This window comes from Gorilla gorilla, chromosome 12 (assembly GCF_029281585.2).
Source record: "Gorilla gorilla gorilla isolate KB3781 chromosome 12, NHGRI_mGorGor1-v2.1_pri, whole genome shotgun sequence".
Classification (NCBI taxonomy): domain Eukaryota; kingdom Metazoa; phylum Chordata; class Mammalia; order Primates; family Hominidae; genus Gorilla; species Gorilla gorilla.
Window position 1 is genome coordinate 99,314,424 of NC_073236.2, and position 25,831 is coordinate 99,340,254.

Consider the following 25,831-nt stretch of genomic DNA (forward strand, 5'->3'; position numbering starts at 1 on the left):
CTTCTACTGATGTTTTCACTGCTGTCTCTCCAGTGTCTGAGACAGTGCCTGGCCTGGAGTCCATCCTTATAAATATTTGTTGAAAAAATCCATAAAGAAATGAGTGAACAAACGAATTCATGGCTACTCTCAGCTGTGTTTTATTTTTCTCTGTTCTACCCAGCTTTTTTTCCTTTAATAAGAGTTGCTTGATGACCAAAGTTTAACATAATCAGGAAACTTACATATTCCTTGAATCTTGAAAAATAATAAATAAGAATATAAGAATAATGCTCATAAACCCCATGCCTAGTGAACCCTTCTTAATAGAAGAAATAAGAGATTCTCTGACTTAGTCACAAATTGGGCCAAATAAGAGCTTATAAGTAATTCCTGAGATAACTGACAAAGGGTTAGTTTACAAACTCAAGCCTGAGGCTCGGTCAGATTGCTGTCTCTGTGTGGTTCCTCCTCCTGCAATGTCACAGACAATCTGTCTGTCATCTCAGAGCAGGTGGGCAGGCAGAACACCGGTGTAGATATGGTGACTGTGTCAGCTAACCAGCGCCTGCACTGCAGCTACAAAGAGATGATTGCTATTAAGTTGCAATTTGCACTGGAGAGAGGCCAAAGAGTTTACCCTATCACCGGAATCCTTCTTTCCATCTACACCAGTCCCCTTATAGGGGATGATACATGTTCTACTAATTCATGTCCCATGCACCAAAAACTGCTATAGATGCTGAGGAATAAATGTTCAAGTAGAAGGGGGCCCCACAGTAATGGACTGGACTTTCTAGATCATATCCTCCAATCTGCCTATGTCAGGTGAATTACATTACCTGCCCCTTAGGGACTCAAAAAGACCCTTAAACGTTTGTAAGTCCTCTTAAATTTCCAAGAAAAGTCCTCATTTTTATATTCTATTAATAGTGAAATTTGATAGAGCAGCAGAAAAGAAACTGAGTTGTGCCAGACGTAAAAGAGCTTTATCACTTGTCTTTGCCACAAATTAGCTATTTGACCTTAGGTCAGTGGTTTTCAGCCCTGGCTGAATCATAGAACCATCCCAAAAAACTTGAAAACAAAACAAAACAGTGCCCAGACTCGGCTTCTGACCAATAGAGACAGAATGTCTAAGGGTAGGACCCAGCTTTCAGTATTTTTTTAAATAACTCAGCTGATACATGCGTACAGCCAGGATTTGGCAAATCCCTTTGTACTTTCTTTCTCAGTCTGTAAAATGAGAGTAATCATAGCTGCCCCAACTAGTTCATAAGGATTTCTTACATAAAAATTAAATTGGAGGTGGCAAAAAATGTTAATGTCTATACAAACAATTTATCCTTTGTTTTGATAAAGACATTCTTAGGAATGCTGAAACAAACCCAAAGGTGACTTTTGTGTGACTGGATAATACTTTTAAAAGAATGGGAAAATAGAATGCAGTTTCTAAGTATTACTTGTTTGTGATTACTAAGGATTCTTTAGGTCACATTGTATGAGTCTACATTTTTAAAGAGACGAGAGCATACAGTTTCATTATTTCCAGACACTTCCAGTAGTAGCAGAATCAGCATCATTAAAATCATGGATTACAACACCCATAAGTTTAGTCTATTTTCCCCTTAGGTTTCATCTTCAAGGGCTACTGTCTGGGCATTGTGGTAAGCACTAAAACAGTGGCAGCTCTCAGAAGAGTCTAATCAGTGACCAGCAATTGAAGATACAGCGAGGGAGATATATATCATAAACGGTGCCTTGAAAAAGAGATTTATGAAAAAGGCTGAAGTGTAATCTCGCAGGGACATTGCTTCTGAACTGGATTGTAGGGAACAACTGCCTGGTACAAAGCACCCCAGGGAGCTTATCTTGAGCCCTTATTTGGTGAAGAGTCCTTGAATCAATGTTGAGGAAAGTGTGTTGTGTAAACTTAGTGAAGAAGTTTACGCCCTACAGAAAAAGTTCCCAGTTAATAAAATTAATGTAATGTGACAATCAAAATTTTAGTTGTAGCAGGATTTGCCTAAAATGGCTGTCTTTGAAATTCTACCCTCAGTTTATAGTAGAGATAAGATCAAATTGATACCCAGACATAAGGGAACAGAATAATTGTGAAGGAGAGAAGAATTCATTGCCCCTTTTAATCAATCACTAACCACACTATGTACTTACAAAATCAGAAAGTTCACAAGCAGCTTTTTTCATTACAGAGAGCAAAAGTACTCTCTTGATGTAGAAATATATATTTTTCTGGATTATTCATTGCATAGAACTCTGTATAACAAAAACAACAGCATAATCAATATCAATAATTGGATGACCTGATTATGTAGAATCTAATTATATAGAAATTTTAAAATTTACATTGACATCATGTTTATGAAACTTTACCAGTAGTAATAACAGCAGTATCATTTGCTAAGCAATCACTATGATCAGGAACTATGCCAAGCATCCTATATACATTTTATCCTTCCCACAGCACCTTGAGGGAGAGTTTATGATCCATGTTTTCCAAACAAAGATATTGAGATTTAAGAGGTTAAGAAGCTTCCCCAAGGTCACACGGCTGGATCTAAAGCCTTGGCTCTTAACCAATCTGCTATTATTTTCTGACCTCTAATTAATAGCTCTAGATAATGATTCTGCCATTGAGTTACCATTGATGAAGTTGCAGGATAGAGACTAGATATTTCCTTAATTTAATAAGGGGCAGAAATGAAAAACAGAAGTCTCAGGATTTTGTACAAAACCATTTCTTTTTTTTTTTTTTTTTTTTTTTTTGAGATGGAGTCTCGCTCTGTCACCCAGGCTGGAGTGCAGTGGTGTGATCTCTGCTCACTGCAAGCTCCGCCTCCTGGGTTCACGCCATTCTCCTGCCTCAGCCTCCCAAGTAGCTGGGACTACAGGTGCCCACCACCACGCCCGGCTAATTTTTTGTATTTTTAGTAGAGACGGGATTTCACCATGTTAGCCAGGATGGTCTCGATCTCCTGACCTCGTGATCCACCCGCCTCGACCTCCCAAAGTGCTGGGATTACAGGCGTGAGCCACCGTGCCCAGCCCAAACCCAATTCTTTAATATCAGTTGCTCAAATGTAGAATTGCAGGCCCCTGATGTCCAAAGACTGTGACAAATTCATTGGCGACTCAGAGGAAGTGGTTGACCCCACGGTAATGCAGAGAGGAGGAGAGTTGTGACTGTGAGTCTGCCAGGAAGGCTGCCCCAGTCTGTGGACTGTTATGCAGTAGCAGGGCTTACAATTGGGTGAGGTACAAGAGTGGTGTTCAGTTGGTCAAAACAAAACAGAGAAGTAAAAGTTTAACTGCAGGAACAAGTCTCCAGGGAAGAGGAACAACAGCACTTAGAAGTCAACAAAGAATTCTCAAAGTCATCCCCAAAGCAAAGAACCCTGGATCTACTCATCAGCAAAGAAAACCTAAAGAACAAAACTGGGAACCCAATGGTTCACCTGAGATTCTTAGGTATGGATAAATGGCTAATTCTAAGCTCCACTCACTGGCCAGGCTAGGGGTGCTATTATATAATAACATTTTCTTATGTAGAAATCACTATGAAACTGAGCCTGTGACTGAACAGATAGGGGATTAGTGAAGACTGGCAGAGTAAGAAATGAGGTGAGGGACGACTAAGACTATATTAACATATTTCAGGAGCCCGAAGCAATGGAAGAGACAATAGAGGTACCTCTGATTTATGTAATTCAAAGTAAAAATGAAAGGAATTTAAACAGAGTATTGTGCTTGTTTTCCCTATGATGAAAACATATTGAGTGCTTTAGTAAACTATTAAATATTTTTAAAAATCTTGGTAACCTGATCACATGTCTAAATTTTCTATAGACTAGATAAAAAGTAGGGCCTAATTCACAATACTTACACTTGGTCTGAAAACGAGTTTGCTAACAAATCCCCTGAAGGTTTCCTAGGAAATAGTTTGTGAACATCAGAACATCTTTCGAATATATCAAATCTTAGTGATATCCCTGTGGAGTCCCCTGAATGGTTGTGTCATATTGCTTTGGTTAGATAACAGTGGAGACCCGGTGACTCTTAATTCCAAGTCCAGAGGAAAGAATGGCAATCAATATGGAAGACTGCAATTAAGAAACATTACTGCTATTAGAATGTAAATTACCACCTTCCTCCATTCAACATGTCTTCTTTCCAAAGCCACAGACTGCAGCAGCCTCAGTTTTTCCTTTCTTAGAGCCATAGTCTTCCTCAGCCTTGCGCCTGTGATGCAGCCTTTGATAATTCTCGCAATAAAAACTCACTCATGTATGACATTTAGGAGGGAGCAAAAGGTTTGATTTGCCTTGGGGCCCTGGAACCATTATAAAAATGTCTTTAAAGAGAAATGAAAGGCAAAGAAAATTAGGGGCTCAGAAACTGACTGAACCAAAATGGATGCCGAATCACTAGGCACTAGGCTGCCTCTCCAATAGTGCTAGATAAACAGAAGACCATTTAATATTTTTTTTCCAAGAATCCAAATCAGTCTAAAAGCAGTTTCGATTGGAAAAGAGGAAGAATCAAGTGGCCAAGATGTAGCCTTTCAGTTTCAATGGTCAAAGCAAAAAAAAAAAAAAAAAAGTCTTAAGACAGACTTTGGGCATCACCGGAATATAAACATTTAAAGAACAGGGTTCTTGTCACTCCATGTCACAAACATGCCTAAAATTTCAAGAAAATCTCAGCTTTCACTAAGTGGCCCATCATAGCAATAAGAGGCTACACTCTTTCCACAAAATCTATTCCAATGAAATATGGCCTACTCACATTTTCATTTAGCTTTCTCTTGGTTCCTTCATTTAGCTGTGTTCTATTTCCTATTGAGTGGAGTCTTTAGTTATAAGCTTTCCTTAGTGTTATTTAGAAGGCAGCCACTTTTCTCTCCAAGCCCCTTTCATTGAGTGTGAGCCAAATATCTGCTACTCACACTGCCTTAAATTCAGGGACTCTAAGTAATTTTTGGTAGAGGACATATTCTAAAAGAGACAGTGACCTTCTGTCTCTCCCCACAGGTCATTCTGTTTATATCCACTAGTAAGTGCAGTCTAACCGAGTTTGTGTGGAAAGTAGCTTCCAAGAAAATTTAACTTATAGCAAGGAAAGAAAAATGTTCTTAGGCAAGAACGATTCCTGCAAATTTTATAAGACATGAAGCAGCTTAGAGCGTCCTCTACAAAGCTAGTATCCATGACTGCTGGCAACAGACCCGACTAATTAAAGTGAGGTCCTCATTCAGACGGCGTCAGCGTCACTTCAACACTTGCCTACCCCAGGCCTGCTCCAGGTCTATTGAAAAAGAATCTGCAATCCCCATGTGATTCATACTCACATTCATGTTTGAGGAGTATTGGCCTAGAGCAGTGGTTCTCAACCTTCACTGCACATAGGAATCAACCAGGCATCTTAAAAACAAATTAAGGCTGTCTGGGGCCCACCTGCAGAGAGTCAAAGTTAATCAGTTTGGGGGTGTGGCCGAAGCACTGGGATTTTTAAAAACGGCCCAGGAGATTCTGAGGTGCATGGAGGATTGAGAGCCACTGGCACAGGGGCAGAAGAGGCTATTTCTTCCATTCCGCCCCCTCTTTGTTGCGGAGGCAAACTGAGGTTCCTGGAGTCAGAATCTATCATTTGTGGTGACTGCCCTGGTTGCACTGTAAGTACGGGGGGACGTCTCCACGAAAAAAAAACTAACTTTCTGCCTGGTGCTCTGCAGGTCCCTCTTTCTCCCACCTTCCCCAAGTAGCTGCTCCTGACCCCCCCCCCCCCCACACACACACCTTGGCAAACGACACCAGTGGCCGATAGCAACTGGTGTTTTAAAAATACTAATTTGGAGCCCCATTCGAGACCTACAACGGGAGAGTCTGCATCAGATTCGGCCTCAGATTCTACAGCATCTGACTACATTCCCAGGTGTGTGTGATGCGCAGCCAGGTTTGGAAGCTAGTGAACTCCACAGTAGGTCTAGCCTTTCACCACGTGAAGTCATTAAGGGTTTGTAAGAATGAATGAGCTGTCAAGAGAGGAAAGGCCTGGTGCAGTGCTCCTTTATTAATTATGGGGAAAGTGATTTATTGGCAATGATAATGCTTCTCTTGGAAAGGGCAAAGAATGGTTCGTCGATTGCTGCATTAGGTCTTTCCCCACTCAACCTTAATGCTCGGCTTTTACTCCTCACTGTAGTTTAAAACCAGCACGGCTTTCACACGAAACAGACTCTGGGTCTTTATTCCCAGGTGAGCCGCATCTTTGAGGGAAATACCAACACAGAGACTCTGTCCCAGTTCTTGGCCGGGGGACACCCTCCCCCGAATATCCTTGTTTGCTTGTGTCAGCATCTAGTAGCCAACGTATAGTTGTGCATATCTGATACGTAGAAAAACACAGGGTGAGGATTAAAAAAAAAAATCATTGATATATGCCCAGATCCTTTTGCTAAAAGAAAGCTTCCTTTAGCAGAAGGGCAGGAAGTGGGGGAAGAAAGATAGTTGGATTAACAAAGTCAGAGGTGAGAAACGGGTAGGCGAATTGGGGGTCAGGGTTCTGTCTGCGGAAGAGAAGAGGGTTCAAAAGAAAAGTTGCAGCGCCTGTGTGCGCGTGTCATCGATGGGCTGGGTGCGGGAGACAGCGCTAGCGCGCGGCCACAACGCACTGCGGGGCCGAGAGCCGGCAAGAAATCGAAAAAGCTGCTCGCCGGCAGAGGCTGGGAGGCTGGAAGGGCTCCCTACCCGCTCGGTGCTCCAGAAACGCGCCGGCTCTGCCCCGACGCAATCGCCCGGGGAGCCCAAGGGGCGCGCAGGGGGCCCCGGGGCGCCCGGCGGCCGCGGGGCCGAGCGCGCGAGTGAGCGAGTGCGAGGCTGCGGGCGGCGGGCGGGCGAGTGTGCGCGGGAGGGAGGGGGAGCGCGCGCGCCGCCCGGGCCCCGGCCCTCCCAGCCTCCCGGCCTCCGCGCCTGCCTCCCGCCCGCGCGCACCGCTGCCCGCTGCCGCCGCTCCCGCTCGCGCCGGCGCTGCACGGGAGTCAGCCCGCCGCCGCCGCCTGCTTTGTGCTTCCCACAGAAGATGGGAGCGACCTCTTCCTGATCGAGAGCTGTTTAAAAGGAGGGAGTGCGCCGTATTTCCTACTAGCGTGGAGGAACGGAGGAAGAATCCATTCACACTCCCCAAACCAGGTAGGATCTTATGATGGGCAGGCAGAAGGCATTTGGTCAGAGACCGAGAACTATTTTCCATTTGCTGCTCATAAGGCTACACTTCCCTCTGCTTTGGCAAACGAGCGGCTTCTAAATTTGTGTGTGTGTGTGTGTGTGTGTGTGTGTGTGTATGATGTGGTGTGTGCGCGCCTGCACATTTTTCTGGGTGTCCGCGCTTCCCAGAGTGAAATTGCTCGGGCTGGTGCGTCTGGGCGTGAGGGTGCCTGCCTGTCTGCCAGTGCAGGCTGCCGGAGGAAGAAAGGGCTGCTAAGGAGAGATGCTGCACCCTGCACCGCGCTGGCCTCTGAGGATTCAGGGCGCGAAGAGCTAAGTCCACCCCGAATGCAGCGCTGCTGGGGATCCAGGCGTCCCCACCCACTGGACTCTTCTCCGCGGACATCCCTCCTTCCGGTAATCCCTGGGGTCTTTCCCCAAGGCCACATTTCCGAGCCCCCTGTTTTCCAGCGGGCGTTGGGTGCTCATTCACCACGGACTGCGGAGAGGAGGGAGGTGTGGCGGGGCAGAGACAGACGAGGAAGAAATGTAGGGGGTAGCAGGGAGTGGGCTGCGGGGTCCACGTCTCTGGGCACTGTGCCGTGGTGTGCTTTGGGGATTCTGCACACACAGGCATCTTTCCCCAAGAGATTGGAAGGGAACTTTGCAGCTGCATTCTCTGCCTCTGGAGCTTTGCTGGCTCTTGGGGGAAATGGTCTGTGTTCTGAGATGTGAAGATATCCTTTTTGGCTCCTCCTTAATGAAGAAGAGGGCGGTCTTATAGCTGGACAGCCGGCCAAAGAAACCAAATCCGCCCAGGCGATGCTCTTGAAAATACAGTACGTGTGCATCCTTGGTTCTTTAAATCCACCCCCTGCATCACCCCCGCCTCTTCTCTATCCCCCCCACCACCCCGTGGATTCTGTTGCTGTTTGATGAATGGCTTGGGCTGGCAATTTGTATTTCCCTCTCCAAAGTGGTAGTGGTTGAGTTGAGAACAGGGGTGATGAAATTTAACAAAGCATTTTTAGAAGAGAGCAATGTGCATGTTGTATGCAATCATTGGAAAGTCATGCTTTGCACTAGGTATCCTTTTGAAGCCCCCGAACCTGGCTCTCCTGAAGCCGCTCTCTCTCTCTCCTGCTAGTCAGCTACTAGTGGTTGTGAATATAACAATACAAACTTTGTCCTGCTGGAGGTGTAAAGACTAAAAAGAGAAAAAAAGGATATCAGTGGGAGGTGTAGTGGAAGAAGCTTTTTAAAAAATGACAGATGTGGTGAAGACAGTACAAGCGTCCTGATCATGGAGGAGCCTCTAGCTGAGTAGGTGGAGATTTCTGATCAGATCTGGTTAAAGGCATTGCTGGAGTATCTCCAGATATGAGCAGTTGAACATGCACAATCTGAGACTTGTGCGAAGATTTCCCAAGGGAAAGAGGGAGCCACCAGGAGAGAATTCTGAAAGTATACCTCTGTTTCCCATGCCCCCACCAGCGCGCGCGCGTGCACACACACACACACACACACACACAGTCACACTCACATGCTTTCTCTTTCTCTCTCAAAGCTACTCCTGCAGCGAGTCAGAAAAAAAAAGGGAGGAAAATGAATCTAGATGTTTCATTCATTTCAAATAAGAAGACAAAGCCGGAAGAGGGATGATTGGTTTTAGGTTCCTCTTTCAAATCCTGTGTTACTTGGATTGAGCTCCCTGGGTTTGCTAAACTTGCTTAATTGGGAGGTTAGGCGGGTGTGAAAGCAGGAGGAAGGAAGGGAAAACTAGCTCCATCTTTGGGGCCTTGTGAGTGAGAAGGTGGGGGAGGACCAACTTATTTCATCAAGAGGCAAGATGTGTGCTCTTAAATGGTTTTCATTTTACAAATTCTGCCTGCTTGAAGAATTCCATTTGGATCTCACGGCTCTTTAGCTAAGATTTCTCACACCTGCTATAAAAGAAGCCCTGATTTTGTCCCCTTAAAATGGTTGTTGTCTTTTTTTAAAAAAACGATTAATTCCTAGAAAAACAACAGCAACAAACGGACTGAACAGAGATAAACCATTATTTATTGTTGAGCTGTATAGGGCTACAAAGGATGTAAGAGTGTCATGATAATCAGACTTTACTGTATTGAAAGCTTAACAGGGCTGAAGGAGGAGAGTAATGAACTAAAATATGAAGGCTTATTTTCTATGTATCTACCTATGTATTTACTTTATTATTATAGTGGTTCCTACTGTAATGTTTCAGATTAAGCACATAGCCCTTTTGTTGACCAGGGGAAGAAAAGAGCATGGGAGTAACAGTGCTTTGACTCCCAATAAAATTACAAACGGAAAGTGAGGTATAGTCAGTAACACCTATAGGACTATTTGCAGGAATTATGTTAATTGCTCTGTTAAGCTTTCTGTGTTTTGAAAAAATAAAATATATTCCAAGAGAACTTCAGCATCTGTTAAAAAGCTATGTTTAACATGCTTTTGCCAGGCAAATATAGACTTTTATTTACTTGCAAAATAAACGCATGATTCCTCTTAGTATTCAATCTATTTCTTTGACAAAATAAATGATGAGAAAAGCTGTGCAGGTCCAAGGAAGTTGCAATTCCCCTTTAAAAAGCAAGCCAAAGCATTCATTTAGCTCATAGATGTGGTTGTCTCAAAGTAAGTGCATTTTGGGACATTAATGTCTATGTGGTTTTTTTTTTTGTTTTTTGTTTTTTGTTTTTAATGTTGCAATTCAGTGAGACAAGTTATTTCTTTGTGATGCCTTTTAGGTACAGGGAGGATAGTATATAGGTAAGAAGGAGACTGCCCTAAAAATATGGCAATAAACAAAATTCAAACTGAAATATAAATTTGATCTGGAAAAAGAAATGCAGCCTCTAGAAGAGGCTGTTAGAGCACATATGTTGCATGTTTTATATTTTCGTAGTATGTTGCTTTCAAGTAAACATTAAATTGTCACTTTATATTTGCTAAGAATTTAGGAATCAACATGCTATTATCTCTCTACTCTTCCTGGTCCCTTTATCTTTTTGTTTTTGCCCCCAAGGATAAATGTGTTTTGCTAAAATATTACCCAAATATCACCCATACTTGTAGTTAAATCCTTCATCATAACCTCCCATACCTCATAGACCCCTCATCATAACCCCTACCAAATGGTCTCCCATCTGACCAAATTCTACTGCTCCCTCTTGTGGCAAACGTTCTGCCTGACTTTCTCTGGGTTCCAGAATCCTATCTGACATCACTTATGGCTCCCTTAGCTGTCTATCACTTTGGCTCTAATTCTTGGTAGTAACGGTGGCTAACAAAACCAGTGGATTTCTGTACTAGCTGTTTCCACTTTTCTTTTTAAACGAAGGTATTTCTGTTCCCTAGAGATATAGCTGAGATTTAGTGGAAATAAATATCAGGTGTTTTCTGACCCATTGGGATGGACTAGATTCTGAGAATGTGAGCTTTCAGCGTCTGCCTTTGAGATTCAGATTTGGATTCAGGACTAGTCCAGTGGGGCCTCATTAAGTGCAGCGGGATTACTTTCGGTTTTCTTTCTTCCTCTTCCAAAATCTCTTTTTCTCTCTTTTTCTCCCTGGCCTCTCCACTCTGTCACCTTCCATCCCCAGTCCTCCATGTACACATATACATTACAAAATACATTTTACACAATATATATTTTGAAGACCTAATCAATGACTAGGTTCTCAGTAGTACTTATTAATAAAACAGTCCATTTTCTGATGTATTTTCCAGTGTATTGACTTATAAGACAGTTGCTCGTAGTCCTTGCTGCCTCAAGTAATTTTTGTAAGTTCTCTTTGCAGAGACTATATTGAACAGTAGGTGTTTTAAATTTACATTTGTGATTGTCCTTTGACCTGCCCAGCCAAGAGTGTAGACAGTAACAAGATAAAAGTTTAAGTGAATCACATTTCCACCTTACCTGAAACTTCCTAGTGAGTTTCAGTAGAAGGAGGGGAACATGTGGAAGAGGAAAAGCTCTGGCAGCTGAAGCAAAGAAAATGCTTTTGTGATCAAGGGCAAGTGCATTGCAGGCAGCAGTCTATACAGTGATTTGAGGGTGGGCAAAGCATTCCCAGGTTCAAAGCATTTATTTCTTGGGCAAAATAGGATCTGAAACTTTCACAATTAGAACAATTCATTTGAATAAAGGAATTCTATCTAATAGACCCTAATAAAATGAAATATTATCCGAGAAGGAGCTACCATTAATTCTCACAAGTCATTAGCATATGTTCATTTTTTTTTTTTTTAACTTGGATTGGTTTATCAGGTCAACTGGCAGACAAAGTCCTGGGGGCCTGGAACACAGGAAAATACAGAGAATGTGAAAGAGGTTTAAAACTAGGTAGCTGCCCAGTTAGTGCACTCAGGGCCATTTTGGTGGGGAAGTTTGGGGGGATGTGAGTGCCCAGGAATGGGGCTGTTGATGGGGAGGGATAGAGAGTAGCCAGACAAAGGAAAAGATAAACTCTCCAAAATTTGGCTTCTAGAGCAGCAAGGGTAATACAAATTTGATACTTTCTTGAAGATTTAGCCATTTAAGTCCTCCGAGGAGTGGGCAAAATATTTTCCCTAGAGTGAAATTATATCCTTAAAATCTTGAATAGATTCGACTCTATCATTTTGCAATATGTATTAATGCCCGTAACCTAGAAAATGCTAGTGTGATACCAATTAAGACAAATGGTTTCTTGTACATGTAATAGATCTAGGAAACTAGATGTAAATATTAAAGATCATCTTAATTTTTTAAAAAAGACAGAGTAATTACTTTGTTGATATCATTGCATGGTAAGTGAGAACAATTAATAATTTCCTGGTTGGATCCAATATGAGAGCAAGTGAAACAAACAAGGTAGTGATTCAGCAATTTACTTCAACCAAATTATGATATTTATGGAGCATTCAGTGTATACAAGGCCCTGTGCTTGGCTTTTCAAAGAATGCAGATGATGAAGAAAAGTTAGTAACATTTGTTGAGCACTTTTTATGTGCCAGGGACTAGTCTGAATGCTTTACACACGTTTTCTCATTGGATGTTTATGAGTATCCTGCAGGATAAGGAAGCATCATTATTCTGACTTAAGGATGAAGACTATGGTTCAGTGAAATAACTTGGGCCAAGGGCTAACAAGTAATGGTTAATAAGGAAGGCTCTCCAAAAACCATGCTCTACACTGTTCTCTGTTCCCAGGGATGTCATGGTCTAGAACACCTATACTGAAGTACAAGGCTGAGCAAGAAAGATCACTCCACTGCAACTGAGCAAAGTGCTGAAGGAGTTGAAAGGAAGAAGAGAACATTGGACGTGGTTTCACGGAGGAGGAAGCATTTTAATTTATTCAGAAAGAGTGAAAAGGATTTTGAAAGCAAATAAGGCCTAGCCACTTTTGAAACATGTCAAAGAGCCCCAGCTTATTTACCAGAAGGTAACCGTGGAGAAATGTTAGGGCAGTTTCTAGACCCTTTTATTCCGTTCTGTGTCCCAGTCAGGACCATGCCACAGAAATGGGATCTGAAACAAATAACAACATAAGCCATTGTACAAATGCATTTTATACTTGAAACCAAAATGTAGGATGAACTTCCAGCATGGCCTTGGAGGAGAGAGGCTGTACCAGTCAGAGGTGAGGCAAGAGACAGACCACTTGCTAACTTGTTCCTTTATTAAAGGTGATGATTCTGTTTCCTCTACTAGGGTAGGTGGTTTTTATTTATCTCTTTAGCACCAAATGGTTATGCTGGTGCTTTTACAGTTGAGCTTCTGGAACTTCTCTAGCTTCCCATTTCTTCAGCTTTCCCTTAAAGCTCAGGACCCAGGGCCACCCTTTGGTTCTCTGCTGTGCTCCATGAATAGCATCCCATCCTGGTAGCAGGTTGAGAGAATCAGACTGCTTACTCTACATCCAAGCTTTAACTTCCTCTGGGGGCTGTGTTAGAGACCCAACTGTGGGTGGCATCAGACAGTTTGGAGAGGTACCCATCAAATGTCTCTCAGAAGTTTCAAGTCACTCTTCCAAAATGATCTTTCAAATGTTGGAGGATATGGACCCTTCAAAGCTGAAATTTGTGAGTCAGTGTTGGGCAGTCAGTGCTTCTTTCCCCCTGCCTCCTCCCTGTCTGCCTTTCTTCCCCTGGACATGCAGCTAGCTGTCAGAAGTTCTTTTTAAGAGCTTCTCTTTATCAGTCCTTCTGTTGCTTCATACCATGGCTAGCACTGGAAGAGACATCTGATATCACCTAGTTTTGCTTTGTGTTTATTTTTATATTTTACAAATAAGCAAATGGAGGCCATATAAAATTAAATGATTTTATAAGACTGAAATAGGAGATAGTAGAATCCAGTTCTATGACTCTGAAATCATTTCATCCAAGTTACCTCTTTTTCTTTTTCTTTCCCTGTGTAGAAAGCCTCCAGAAATTTGCCTGTGTTTTCTGGGCCTCAGGAATTCCTGAATGTCTAATAAGGATTCTTCAGGGTGGAAAGGGAACTACGACTTTTCATCTAGTTTTAGAATACTGACTAACAAAATGAACCACCCTAGGGTCCTCAGACTAAAAGGTCTCTGAGGTCAGCAGACATATTCATGATAGTTATAACATTCTTTTGAATTCAAAAGATGGCATATTTGACATTGTGCTAATTACTTAGCCTTTTCCGTGTTTACTTTCTTCATCTATTAAATGGGAATAAAAATATTAAAAAGATTTGTGGTTTTTTGTGAGGAGTAATAAATTAATATTAGTAAAATATTTGGAACAGTTTCTGACACATGGGTGCTCAGCAACTGTTAGCTCATTACTGAAGATATAAATGGTGAGAGAGAGCCTTGTTCCTGCCTGTGTGCCCCCAGGTGAATACACTGATTGGTGTGGTGAAGGGGTTGCCACAGGAAGGTAAAGGAAGATAAGTACACACAAAATGGCGTATACCAAAGATCAGAGAGCTGATTTTTTAAATGGCCAGATAGTCAATATTTCTGGCTTTGTGAACTATAGGATCTGTCATAATTTGTCAACTCTGGTGTTATAGCAAGAAAGCAATCATAGATGATATATAAATGAATGGGCACGGCTGTGTTCCATAAAATGTTATTTGTGGACACTGAAATTTGAATATCACATAATTTTCACATCATGAAATATTCTTTTTTTTCCAGTAATTTTAAAAGGTAAGAAACATTTTAATTTTGTGGGCCTTACGAGAACAGTTAGGAGGTTGAATATGTCCCATTAACCATAGTTTGCCAACTCTTGACACACACAGTATAGATTATGAGAGACACAAATGAAACATTGATGGGCTTGGGAAATCCTAGCAATTGGTGTTGGTGTAGTGTGAAGAGAAATGGCCTAGAAATTCACAGAATTTGTTTTAGAGCCCAGCTTCATCACTTCTGAGATATGTGGCTTTGAAATGTCTCTTTCAGTTATCAGGCCCCAAGTTTTCTTATTGGGAAAGGTGGGGGCTAGGGAGACAGATGACTTTTTAATTTTACTTTTCTTTAAACAGGGTCTCACTCTGTCACCCAGGCTGGGGTGCAGTGGTATGATCATGGCTCACTGCTGTCTCTACCTCCTAGGCCCAAGTAATCCTCCTGGCTCAGCCTCCTGAGTAGCTGGGACCACAGACATATGTCACTGTGCCTGGCTAATTTTTTAATTTTATTTTTGTAGAGACGGGGGTCTTGCTATGTTGCCCAGACTGGTCTTGAACTCCTGGGCTCAAGCAATTCTTCCTCGGCCTCCCAAAGTGCTGGGATTATAGTCATGAGCTACTGCACCTGGCCTAGATGACGTTTAAGGGCCTTCCTAGCAATCAAAGTAGTTTTATAAGGGAAATTTGACATTTGAGATGGGTCATGGAAGATAACCATCAAAGCATTAGAAAAGATGATGTGGTACATATTTGGGTAATTTTCATTTAGTAGCTCAGCTGACTACTAGCTGATATATTGACTAACAGTAAACCTGCACAGATGGACAGGTGTTATATTATAGATGGCATTGAATGCCGAAGTGTAGGATTCAAATATCATAGCTGCAGATTGTTAGCAGAATTTCCCAGTTTTACAGATGATACTAAGAGAGGGAAAATGACTTCTCCAAGGACGTATGACTGGTCAGTAGAGCTGAGACCAGCACTCATTTCTTTTAGTCCCTAGACCAGTGAACCTTCCATCTACCACATTGACCCTATAAGTGTGGTAGAGTGCAATTAAATGCAGTTGCATGGCTCTGACCTCAGAGAGAAAAAGTCTTGTATAAATTATAGAAGCTACTTTTTGTCCCTTCCAAACATGATCTCATACCCCAGCATATCTAAGAAGGTAGGTCTGTGAATAATCCTGTTACAGAGAAGGGCAATTACAAAAGTGTCCATCTAAGACCTTACAATTCAACAACCTTTTGGCTGGTTTCCTGCAGAATGTCTTTTAAATCTCAGCTTAGATGTTATTTTTCAGCTGAACTTTTTCTAATACTCTGGTAGGTGAAGTCCTCTGTTACTTAGTTTTATAGTCACATTTTTACTTCCATAGCCATTTATTCGAGTTAATAATTATGGATTTCTTTTTTTACTTTAAGTTCTGGGATATATGTGCAGAGTGTTCGGGTTTGTTACATAGGTATAGATGTGCCATGGTGGTATGCTGCACCTATCAACCTGACATCTAGGTTTTAAGCTCTGCATGTGTTAGGTATTTGTCCTAATGTTCTCCCTCCCCTTGCCCCCCACCCCTCAAAAAGCCCCAGTGTGTGTTGTTCCCCTCCCTGTGTCCATGTGTTCTCATTGTTCAACTCCTACTTATGAGTGGGAACGTGTGGTGTTTGGTTTTCTGTTCCTATGTTAGTTTGCTGAGGATGATGGCTTCCAGCTTTGTCCATGTCCCTGCAAAGGACATGATCTCACTCCTTGTTATGGCTGCATAGTATTCCATGGTGTATATGTACCAAATTTTCTTTATCCAGTCTCTCATTGATGGGAATTTGGATTGGTTCCAAGTCTTTGCTATTGTAAATATTGCTGCAATACACATATGTGTACATGTGTCTTTATAGTAGAATGATTTCTGTTCCTTTGGGTATTTACCCGGTAATGGGATTGCTAGGTCAAATGGTATTTCTGGTTCTGGATCCTTGAGGAATTGCCACACTGTATTCCCCAATGGTTGGACTAATTTATAATCCCATCAACAGTATAAAAGCATTTCTGTTTGTCCACAGCCTCACCAGCATCTATTGTTTCCTGACTTATTAATAATTACCATTTTGACTGGTGTGAGATGGTATCTCATTGTGGTTTTGATTTGCATTTCTCTAATGATCAGTGATGATGAGCTTTTTTTCATATGTTTGTTGGCTGCATAAATGACTTCTTTTGAGAAGTGTCTGTGCATATCCTTTGTCTACTTTTTGATGTTTTTTCATTTTTTTTTTTTTGGTAAATTTAAGTTCCTTGTAGATTCCAGATATTAGACCTTTGTCAGATTGGGTAGATTGCAAAGTTTTTCTACCATTCTGTAGGTTGCCTGTTCACTCTGATGCTAGTTTCTTTTTTTTTTTTTTCTTTTTTTTGAATTATCACTTTTAATAAAAAGATTTATACATTTGTTTGTTTTTTTTAATTTAATTTTATTATTATTATACTTTAAGTTTTAGGGTACATGTGCACAATGTGCAGGTTAGTTACATATGTACTCATGTGCCGTGCTGGTGTGCTGCACCCATTAACTCATCATTTAGCATTAGGTATATCTCCTAATGCTATCCCTCCCTCCTCCCCCCACCCCACCACTATTGCGGCACTATTCACAATAGCAAAGACTTGGAACCAACCCAAATGTCCAACAATGATAGACTGGATTAAGAAAATGATGCTAGTTTCTTTTGCTATGCAGAAGCTCTTTGGTTTAATTACATCCCATTTGTCAATTTTGGCTTTTGTCGCAATTGCTTTTGGTGATGTAGTCATGAAGTCTTTGCCCATACCCATGCCCTGAATGGTATTGCCTAGGTTTTCTTCTAGGGTTTTTATGGTTTTTAGTTTTACATTTAAGTCTTCAGTCCATCTTGAGTTAATTTTTGTATAAGGTGTAGGGAAGGGGTCCAATTTCAGTTTTCTGCATATGGCTAGCTTGCTTTCCCAGCACCATTTATTAAGTAGGGAATCCTTTCCCCATTGCTGGTTTTTGTCAGGTTTGTAGAAGATCAGATGGTTGTAGATGTGTAGTGTTATTTATGAGGTCTCTGTTCTGTTCTATTGGTCTATATGTCTATTTTGGTACACGTACCGTACTGTTTTGATTACTATAGTCTTGTAGTAGTATACTTTGAAGTCAGGTAGTGTGATGCCCCCAGCTTTGTTCTTTTTGCTTAGGATTGTCTTGGCTGTACAGGCTCTTTTTTTGTTTGATATGAAACTTTAAAGTAGTTTTTTTTTTCTAATTCTGTGAATAAAGTCAATGGTAGTTTGATGGGAATAGCATTGTATCTATAAATTGCTTTCACAATATTGATTCTTCCTATCCATGAACATGGAATGTTTTTCCATTTCTGTCCTCCCTTATTTCCTTGAGCAGTGGTTTGTAGTTCTCCTTGAAGAGGTCCCTCACGTCCCTTGTAAGCTATGTTCCCAAATATTTTATTCTTTTTGTAGCAATTGTGAATGGAAATTCATTCATGATTTGGCTTTCTGCTTTTCTATTTTTGGTGTATAGGAATGCTTGGGATATTTGCACATCCATTTTGTTTCCTGAGACTGCTGAAGTTGCTTGTCAGCTTAAGGAGTTTTTGGGCTGAGACACTGGGGTTTTCTAAATATAGAATTATGTCATCTGCAAACAGAGACAATCTGACTTCCTCTTTTCCTATTTGAACACCCTTTCTTTCTTTTTCTTGCCTGATTGCCCTGGCCAGAACTTCCAATACAATGTTGAACAGCAGTGGTGAGAGAGGGCATCCTTGTCTTGTGCCAGTTTTCAAAGGGAATGCTTTCAGCTTTTGCCCATTCAGTATGATATTGGCTATTGGCTTGCCATAAATAGCTCTTATTATTTTGAGATGTCCCATCAATACCTAGTTTATTGAGAGTTTTTAACATGAAGCGATGTTGAATTTTATCAAATGCCTTTTCTGCGTCTATTGAGATAATCATGTGGTTTTTGTCATTGGTTCTGTTTATGTGATGGACATAATTATGGATTTTGGGTAGTAATTTAAATGAACATCTGTCATCTGTTTTCCCAGCTAGATAATAAGTTCCTTAAGGAGAGAGATTACGTCTGTCTATCTCATGGTTCTAGCCCCAATGCCTCGCACTTTGCTATATACATAAAAGACATTTGATTTTTTTAATGAATGAATGTTCTCTTATTAATCATTGATATTGATGAAAATAATTGTTGCATTAGCAAAGGCTTCATAGATAGAAATTATCTTCAATTGCTAATTAAATTATTAAATAGTATTTCTTCCTCCAGTGACTTTTTTCTCTACCTTTTTCAATAGCTCCTTTTAGGACCACCTTTGTGATAGATAAATTCACATCTATTATAATCCTCATCTATCACCAAAAGACAATAATCTAGCAGTGTCAGCATAGTTACTAACGTTAAAACCATACCACTTAAGCCAATTTTAATAATTTTTCAAACACAGGTATATAAGATTGAGTTAAAGAACATATTCACTAGATGCCCTAGCTAGTAGAGAAAAACCATGTATTTCTCTACTAGATTTCTGTAAGAATGTTGTGTTTTCCCATGTCACCAACACTCCCTTTGGTCCTCTAAATAATAAGATTTGACTAGTTTCTTTCTAAGGTGAGTTTCATTTTTAAAGTGTATTGTAATATGTAATACATAATATACAATATTGTAATATGTAAATAGACACTTGGTGTTAGAACCTTGTCACTGAGTATATTGTCAGGAACTTTAGAAAACTGTAGCATACAACACTGATGGAGAGTCACCCTTATGTGAGCACCCATCACCTTGACTTTTTAAAATTTGTTTCTTATTACTTCCTACTTCCACTCTTTTCAAGAACAGCTTATTCTTTCAAGGACTGGAATTTGAAACTATGCAGGAAAATGTAAGACTTACAAACCTCGAGGTGATAGGATTCTGTCTTCTGAAATGCTATCTACTTGAAGATGAATCTTAATGACTCACGGAAAAAGCTGATGAAATTCACCAGCCTCTGCTCACACAACCAGCATTTACCTTGTTAAAAAAGATTAAAAAATAAAAAAGAAAAAAATCTTGCTGGATTGACTATCATTCAACTTGAGATTGGATTCTATATTAAACATCCCCAGTTCCAAGAGGCAGACTAGAAAGAAGAGTGACCACAGGGATTCGTTCTTGAGTTGAAATGAAGAAAAAGAGTAGGGGCTGCCCCCTAAAGAACTTGTCATTTGAAGAGCACAGCTTTCCTTACCACCCAGCACTTCATTATGGGGTTCATGTTTCTGCATGTTTTCTACCTCTACTTGGGGTTTGGGTATAGAAACTGAATAGGTCTCTGAAGATGTCCCTTTATCCTAAGTCTTTGTCAACTGCCAATGTAGTGACCTAGCAATCCTTGCTTGTTTCTTCTTAGAGAAGACAAAACACCTGCAGCAACATCATGAAGTAGGAACTTTATATTACCTCCAGTGCTTTAATCTCCCTTTTGGGGCCCCTCTTTTCTCCTGTTAAGATCTGTCCTCCTCTGCCCTCTAGTCCCCCACCTCCTGGACACATATTCACTAAGGGGCTTCATATTTTGATCCTGCCTGGAGACGCAATCTGTGAGAGGGAAAGCACAGCTGACATATTACTTAACATCAACGTCTTACTGATATTAGAACAAACACTATTTTCTGATTTTCAGGCACGCACTTCCAGTCTGTTTGCTAAACAAGCCCCATGCCCTGTGTGCCGTTCCTGTGCTTCTACTCAGTTCTGCTCTTTCTGCCTTACACTTCACAAAGGGTGGTCCAAGACCACCTACATCACAATCACCTGGGAATGTTGTTAAAATTCAAATTTGGAGATTCCTCAACTGTATCTGATTATAGGGCCCAGTTAACTGCATTTTAATTAGTTTCCCAGGTGATTCTTAGGTGAACTGAAGTTGGAGAATCATTGCTCTATGCCTTTGTCCATATCATTTCTTCCTTTTAGAATGTCCTGTCACATTCTCTAGCTGTTGTCATCCTTCCCATCCCTTCCTTTTATGAAATTTTGTCAATTCTTCCTAGTATTAATGGTCATTGGAGTAACTGTCGCTTGCAGACTGTAAATTTAGTAAGTACAGGGACCGTGTGTCAATCATATTTGCAATCCCTGTAGTGTCTGTTATGGTGCTTTGCACATAGAAGCTACTCCATAGAGGCTTGATGAATAAATGAAGAGTTCATTCCCTCTAGAACTATAAACATAGGAAGGGCTCACTATATATACAGATTTTTAAGATTAAATGTCAACCAGCTATTGGGGAAATATTTTTAGGTAGAAAATCCTTTTTGGTGACCTAGATATAAAAGCATGTATATGACCTCATTCTTTTTCAGTGTTTAAGGTCAAACATCAAAGAAAGGCTGCTGTTTCTCTTCAGGGTTAGTGGTGAACAATTATTATGTGAAAGAATTACCATTGTCTTTCAGGAGGCTTTTGAAAGATTTACAGAGTCCTAGGCTCTGCCTCTGGGAGCTCATTATAATTGAAATCTCTAGCTTGCAGGACCACAGTCTGAGCAGTCCGAGATTTCTAGAATGCTGGGTTTATTAATTCAAGACTCAAGGTACATTAACCTGGGGACTAGGTAGTCCACTTCAGTGCTCAGTGTCACTGTTCAAATGCCAGGAAAGTCTCTTCTCTTCAGTGAATCTCTAGTAATGGAAGGGTCCTGGTTTCCACAGAAGGGACTCACTCCTTGACTCTGCCAGTGCCCCACTAGAATACAAGCTCCTTTGGAGATATGTTTTATTTATCTTTGAAACACAGTGTCTGGCATATATGAGTGGCTAAGAAAAGCTTGGTAGATAAAACCATAAACGAATGTGTTGTTTTTGCATTTCTTTGGATTACTTATTGGCTTAAATTTAAGATGTTAAAAAAAAATGACCCCCAAGACAGTAAATTTTTGAGCTGCAATCAAATTCGTTTTTAAAAAATACTGAATTATTGTTATTAGAGCAAAGTGTTAACCTACTTGTTATAGCAACATTCTGTATCATTCTCCCTGGCTCCCATTCATTATCCATTCCCCTCTTTTAGTTTAGTTTTGCTTGCTTACTGCTAGGGATTCTTTCTTCATTTGCTTTTCTCCTGACCCAAATGGAAAAACCTTGAGTTTACTACATGAGTTTGGAGTGATTTCAGACCTCTGTCTTCAGCTGATGATCCTCCACATGGATCGTCTTTCCCTTGCTATGTGATGAATAGAAGTGCTTACAATACTTACTTGGGGAGTGGGAAGGCATCAGGCAGGAGTGGAAACATGTGAGGCTCGTTGATGAGCTAATGTAACCTACACACATTTATTCAGGTGGGAAGAAGGGGCAGCATGGCAGGTTAAGTACCTAAATCTTGAGCTCTTTGTCCCCAGAAAACATTGTTAACTTATTGTCGTGAAAATAAAAAGTGTCTGCCATTTTGGAAATCGTTATAGTTTGATGCAAAATGCCTGAATTAAAATTCTAGTTCTGTCACTTAAGTATATATGACTCTAGCCAGCTTACTTTCATGAACCATTTATTTTTCTCATTTGTAAAATGCAAATGATAATATCTCCTTGTAGTATCATCAGAAAAGTCAGGGACAGTGAATACAAAGTAATTAGCACAGTACCTGGGACAAGTAGATGCTCAGTCAATGATTTCAGTCATTATTGCCATCAGTGCCCTGAGTAGGGCCCTTAAACCCTGCTCTGTGGTTCTGGCATAATGAATTAGAGGACAAACCTGGCTAACTTCACATGGAGCCCAAGATTATCAGAGCATCTTCCTTCTGCATTCTTTTTTATTTATTTTCTATTGAAAGACTCTCTCGTCTCCAGCTTTCTTTTTTCTACCCATATTTCCGTGTTAGCATGCAGATTAATATTTAAATTTAAATGCTTGGTGTTCTTTCCCTTGTGTAGGGCCTCTACAATGAAGGTGATTTTTGTTGTGCTTGAGTATGTGTCTTTTAATTGTATTGGAAGGATGGGAAGATGTACTTCCTTGAGTATGTCCAAAGTGTTAGGGCCCTCTTAACAGAGCATATAAAATAAGCAAGCCAGGACTGATGCTGGAAGACACACACCCAGGTTGTGGGGAAAATGTCAGGGCCCAGGTGCTCTTGTTATGCTGGAGATCAGTCTTTCCAGCCCAAGAGTCTTTGCTCATGAGTCTGAATCATGTGTTTCCTCTCTTCCTAATGCTGACATTGACTTTACAATCTGATTTTGAACTCTGCTCATGTCAGGGTGCAACCATTTCACACAGACAACATTTTTTAACTGCAAATGCTTAGGCCCATTTCCCAGATTCTGGTTGACCACTGGAGATTTGGTGAATCAGCACATGACCCTGTGAGCATTACTTTACTCATTCAATAAGCAGATGTTGTGCATCTTCTATGTGCCAGGCTGTGCTCTAGGAACTGGGAATACCTAAATGAAAAAAAGAAACGAAAATCCCTGCCCTTAGAGAGTTGCATCTTTTGAAGAGAGAAAGACAATAAATAGAACCATTGAATAAAATAGATAGCATGTAAAAAGTAATAAGAGCTGGCCAGACGTGGTGGTTCATGCCTGTAATCCCAGCACTTAGGGAGGCTGAGGCAGGCGGATTAACTAAGGTCAGGAGTTCAACATGGTGAAACCCTGTCTCTACTAAAAATACAAAAAAAAAAAAAAAAAAAAAAGCCGAGCATGGTTGGCAGGCACCTGTAATCCCAGCTACTTGGGAGGCTAAGGCAGAAGAATTGCTTGAATCCGGAAGGCACAGGTTGCAGTGAGCCCAGTTCATACCACTGCACTCCAGCCTGGGCGACAAGAGCAAGACTATGTCTCAAAAACAAAAACCAAAATGTAATAAGTGCTATCTCGAAAAATAAAGTAGGGGAAAGAGCCAACAGTGCATCTCACGAGTTTTCAACAACTTCATTATTTTATATCCTAAGTCTGTCTTTCCTTTTGTGACCACATTGCCTACCTTCACCCTAGTTTCTTCCTTTCCTGGACAATTTCAGCGGGTATTTTCGGTCATAAGGCAGGGGCCTGACTTCTGTTTTGTGAGTTTAAGAGAAAGGCTTGAGCCTATGATGTGACCGCTCATAGCCCATCCCCTTCAGCACCTGTCCCAAAGTATTAAACAGCAGAGAGGAAACTTTCTTTGGAGGGGAAAATTAGGTATTAGCAGAGGGTCTCTGTGTAAATGAGGTTTTTTTTTTTTTTTTCCTGAAGTCTGGCCATGGTCTGATAGCCTGAGGCTGGAGCCAGGGCAGTAATTTTCACTTTAGGTGAGATGGTCAGATGAGAAAAGCCTTCATCCTCTGGCATCATGTCTTTGTCTAGAAGCATTTGGAAGTGCTTGCCTTGGTAGGGATAAGGATTTATGGTTGCTTTAATGTTGCCTTAGAAACAGATTAATTGCTTAGCTTTGAGTCTTTCAGTCAGCAAGAATTACATAGAAGGGAATTCCAAGTACTGATGAAGGCCATCAAGGAGTTCCTTAGAATAACCCCAGCTGCCAATCAAGAGGATGCCATTAGGATGACTGTCCAATATATTGGGCTGTTAGGAATGCCAGCATATGCCTTTGCTCTGAGTCACGTCCTCCTTGGTAGTCAAAACTGGCTATAGCTTCCAGCAGGGAATGGTCGCTATGCTGCCAACCACTCTTCAGGCCTCTGCTCCAAAAGCTCTCCCTCTTCCTTTACAAAGCAGTTTGATCTATCTCTTGTAGATGTGGGTTTCTATTCCTTGTAGCTGTGACCTCTTCCTCCAACACAACTGGCTGGACTACTCACAGCTGGATATCTTTTTACCATCCTTTGTCAGTGTCATTTGGGTCTGTAATCTGTAGGTGATGGGTTGTGTGTTGTTTTAAAATAAATAGTGATCAGAAGATAATTTGGGTATTCTTGATACTGTGCTAAAGTCTCATTTGGATGATGTAATGGATATTTTAAGTTAGTACTGCTCATAGTTGTACGAGTTGATCTGAATCCACCATAAAAATCAGCCTATACTTTGTATTGGTAAATTAAGGCAGAATATAAGAAAGCCAGGCAGCAAATCAACATATCCACAGTCTCTATTCTTATCTTTCTGCTTAATTTGTATGGAAATGTATATTTGAGGGAAAATGGGGAGAGTTAAGTAGAACTACTTTGAATCTGATGATAGAGGAAAGACCCTGAAAGAAGGAAGACAAAAGGACGAAGAAGGAACTCACATTTAGATAACATCTATTCCACATCTTCGTGGGCATTTGGATTTGGTATTAATTTAATACGAAAAAGAAATTTAAGTCCAGAGAGTTCTTTCCAGTTGCTTCATTGCCAGTAAGCTACATCAGTGTGCTGTGTCCACTGTTCACAAATTATAATGCTGCCCTCTTTTGAATATAATTGTAATGTTTTTAGTTAACACCGGAAGCCCCCTTCCTTTTTCTCTGATAATGATGATGGATTTTTACTGATCTGTCTACCTTTAGACATCTGGTGACCTTTCGGCTAAGAACATATTGTGGGATGTGGGCTAGGGAAGGGATAAAGGGCAGGGCTTTTTCTTGGCTGGCCTAGGAGATTGCCCTGACAGTGCATGCAGGAAGAGGTTGCCAGGCAATTGCTAAAAGACCAGATTGAAGGGCAGCTGTCTCTAGGAACATGCTAGCCCTCATGTTACATCACAGTTATTGATGCTTGTCTGTTTGAGTCTAATCCATAAGATAAAAGCCAGGCTATTGGAAACCTTCCACAAGACTTTTGCTAACTAGGCCCTCCTGACCCTGCATGGAAGCCAAGAGGCTTTCCAACGGGCTAGTCCAAGCCAACCCCAATAGTTCTCAAAGATTACTTCACACACTATCAGGGATGATATAATGGAGCAGTCAGTTATATCAGTCTTGGAAAAAGACCAGGGGTTGGGTCTTAGTTGAGGAGTTTACTGTCTGTATGACTTTCAGCAAGTACTTAACCTATCTAAGCCTCAGTTATCCAACCTCCAAATGGGCTAATAATACCTACTATTTAGGATTATTGTTAGGGTACTGTGCATTGCACATCTCCAGGGGTGCTGTTCTCATGGACTATAATGGAAATAACAACACTAGGCATTTTATAACATAGCAATGCTGGCTAATGGAAATATTAAATATAATTGATATGTATAGAGACAATTTAGCATGCTATCTGTGACTGTTTAAGAATGGAATCTAGTTTTCTCTCAGGAAATTGGTTATAATTTGATGTTCAGCCCTTTTGAAACTTGCTTCTAAGAAGGAAAAAGCAAAATAGTTTTGGACACAGAATAATCTGCAAAGACTTGGATGTAAGAAATTGTTACCTTGTTTAGGGAATGGGAATAATTTCCATATTCTGGAGCTCAGATGCCAGATCATA

The 25,831-nt window shown here is 40.9% G+C and overlaps 1 protein-coding gene across 18 annotated transcripts in view; it reads left to right on the forward strand.

Moving 5' to 3' along the window:
• SLC8A1 (solute carrier family 8 member A1) overlaps positions 1-25,831 on the forward strand; it is a 414,612-nt gene that overhangs the window by 52,752 nt on the left and 336,029 nt on the right. For 4 of the 18 annotated variants that reach the window (XM_055377767.2, XM_055377763.2, XM_055377765.2 and 1 more), the window contains exon 1: positions 7,595-7,619. The exons of 5 other annotated variants lie outside the window; for them this stretch is intronic. Coding sequence is in view for 1 of the 13 variants with exons in the window: in XM_055377766.2 (XP_055233741.1) it covers positions 12,809-12,856 (48 nt within the window). In the remaining 12 variants the exon portion in view is untranslated. 9 more of the 18 variants (XM_063695921.1, XM_063695923.1, XM_055377774.2 and 6 more) reach the window with 5 other exon arrangements.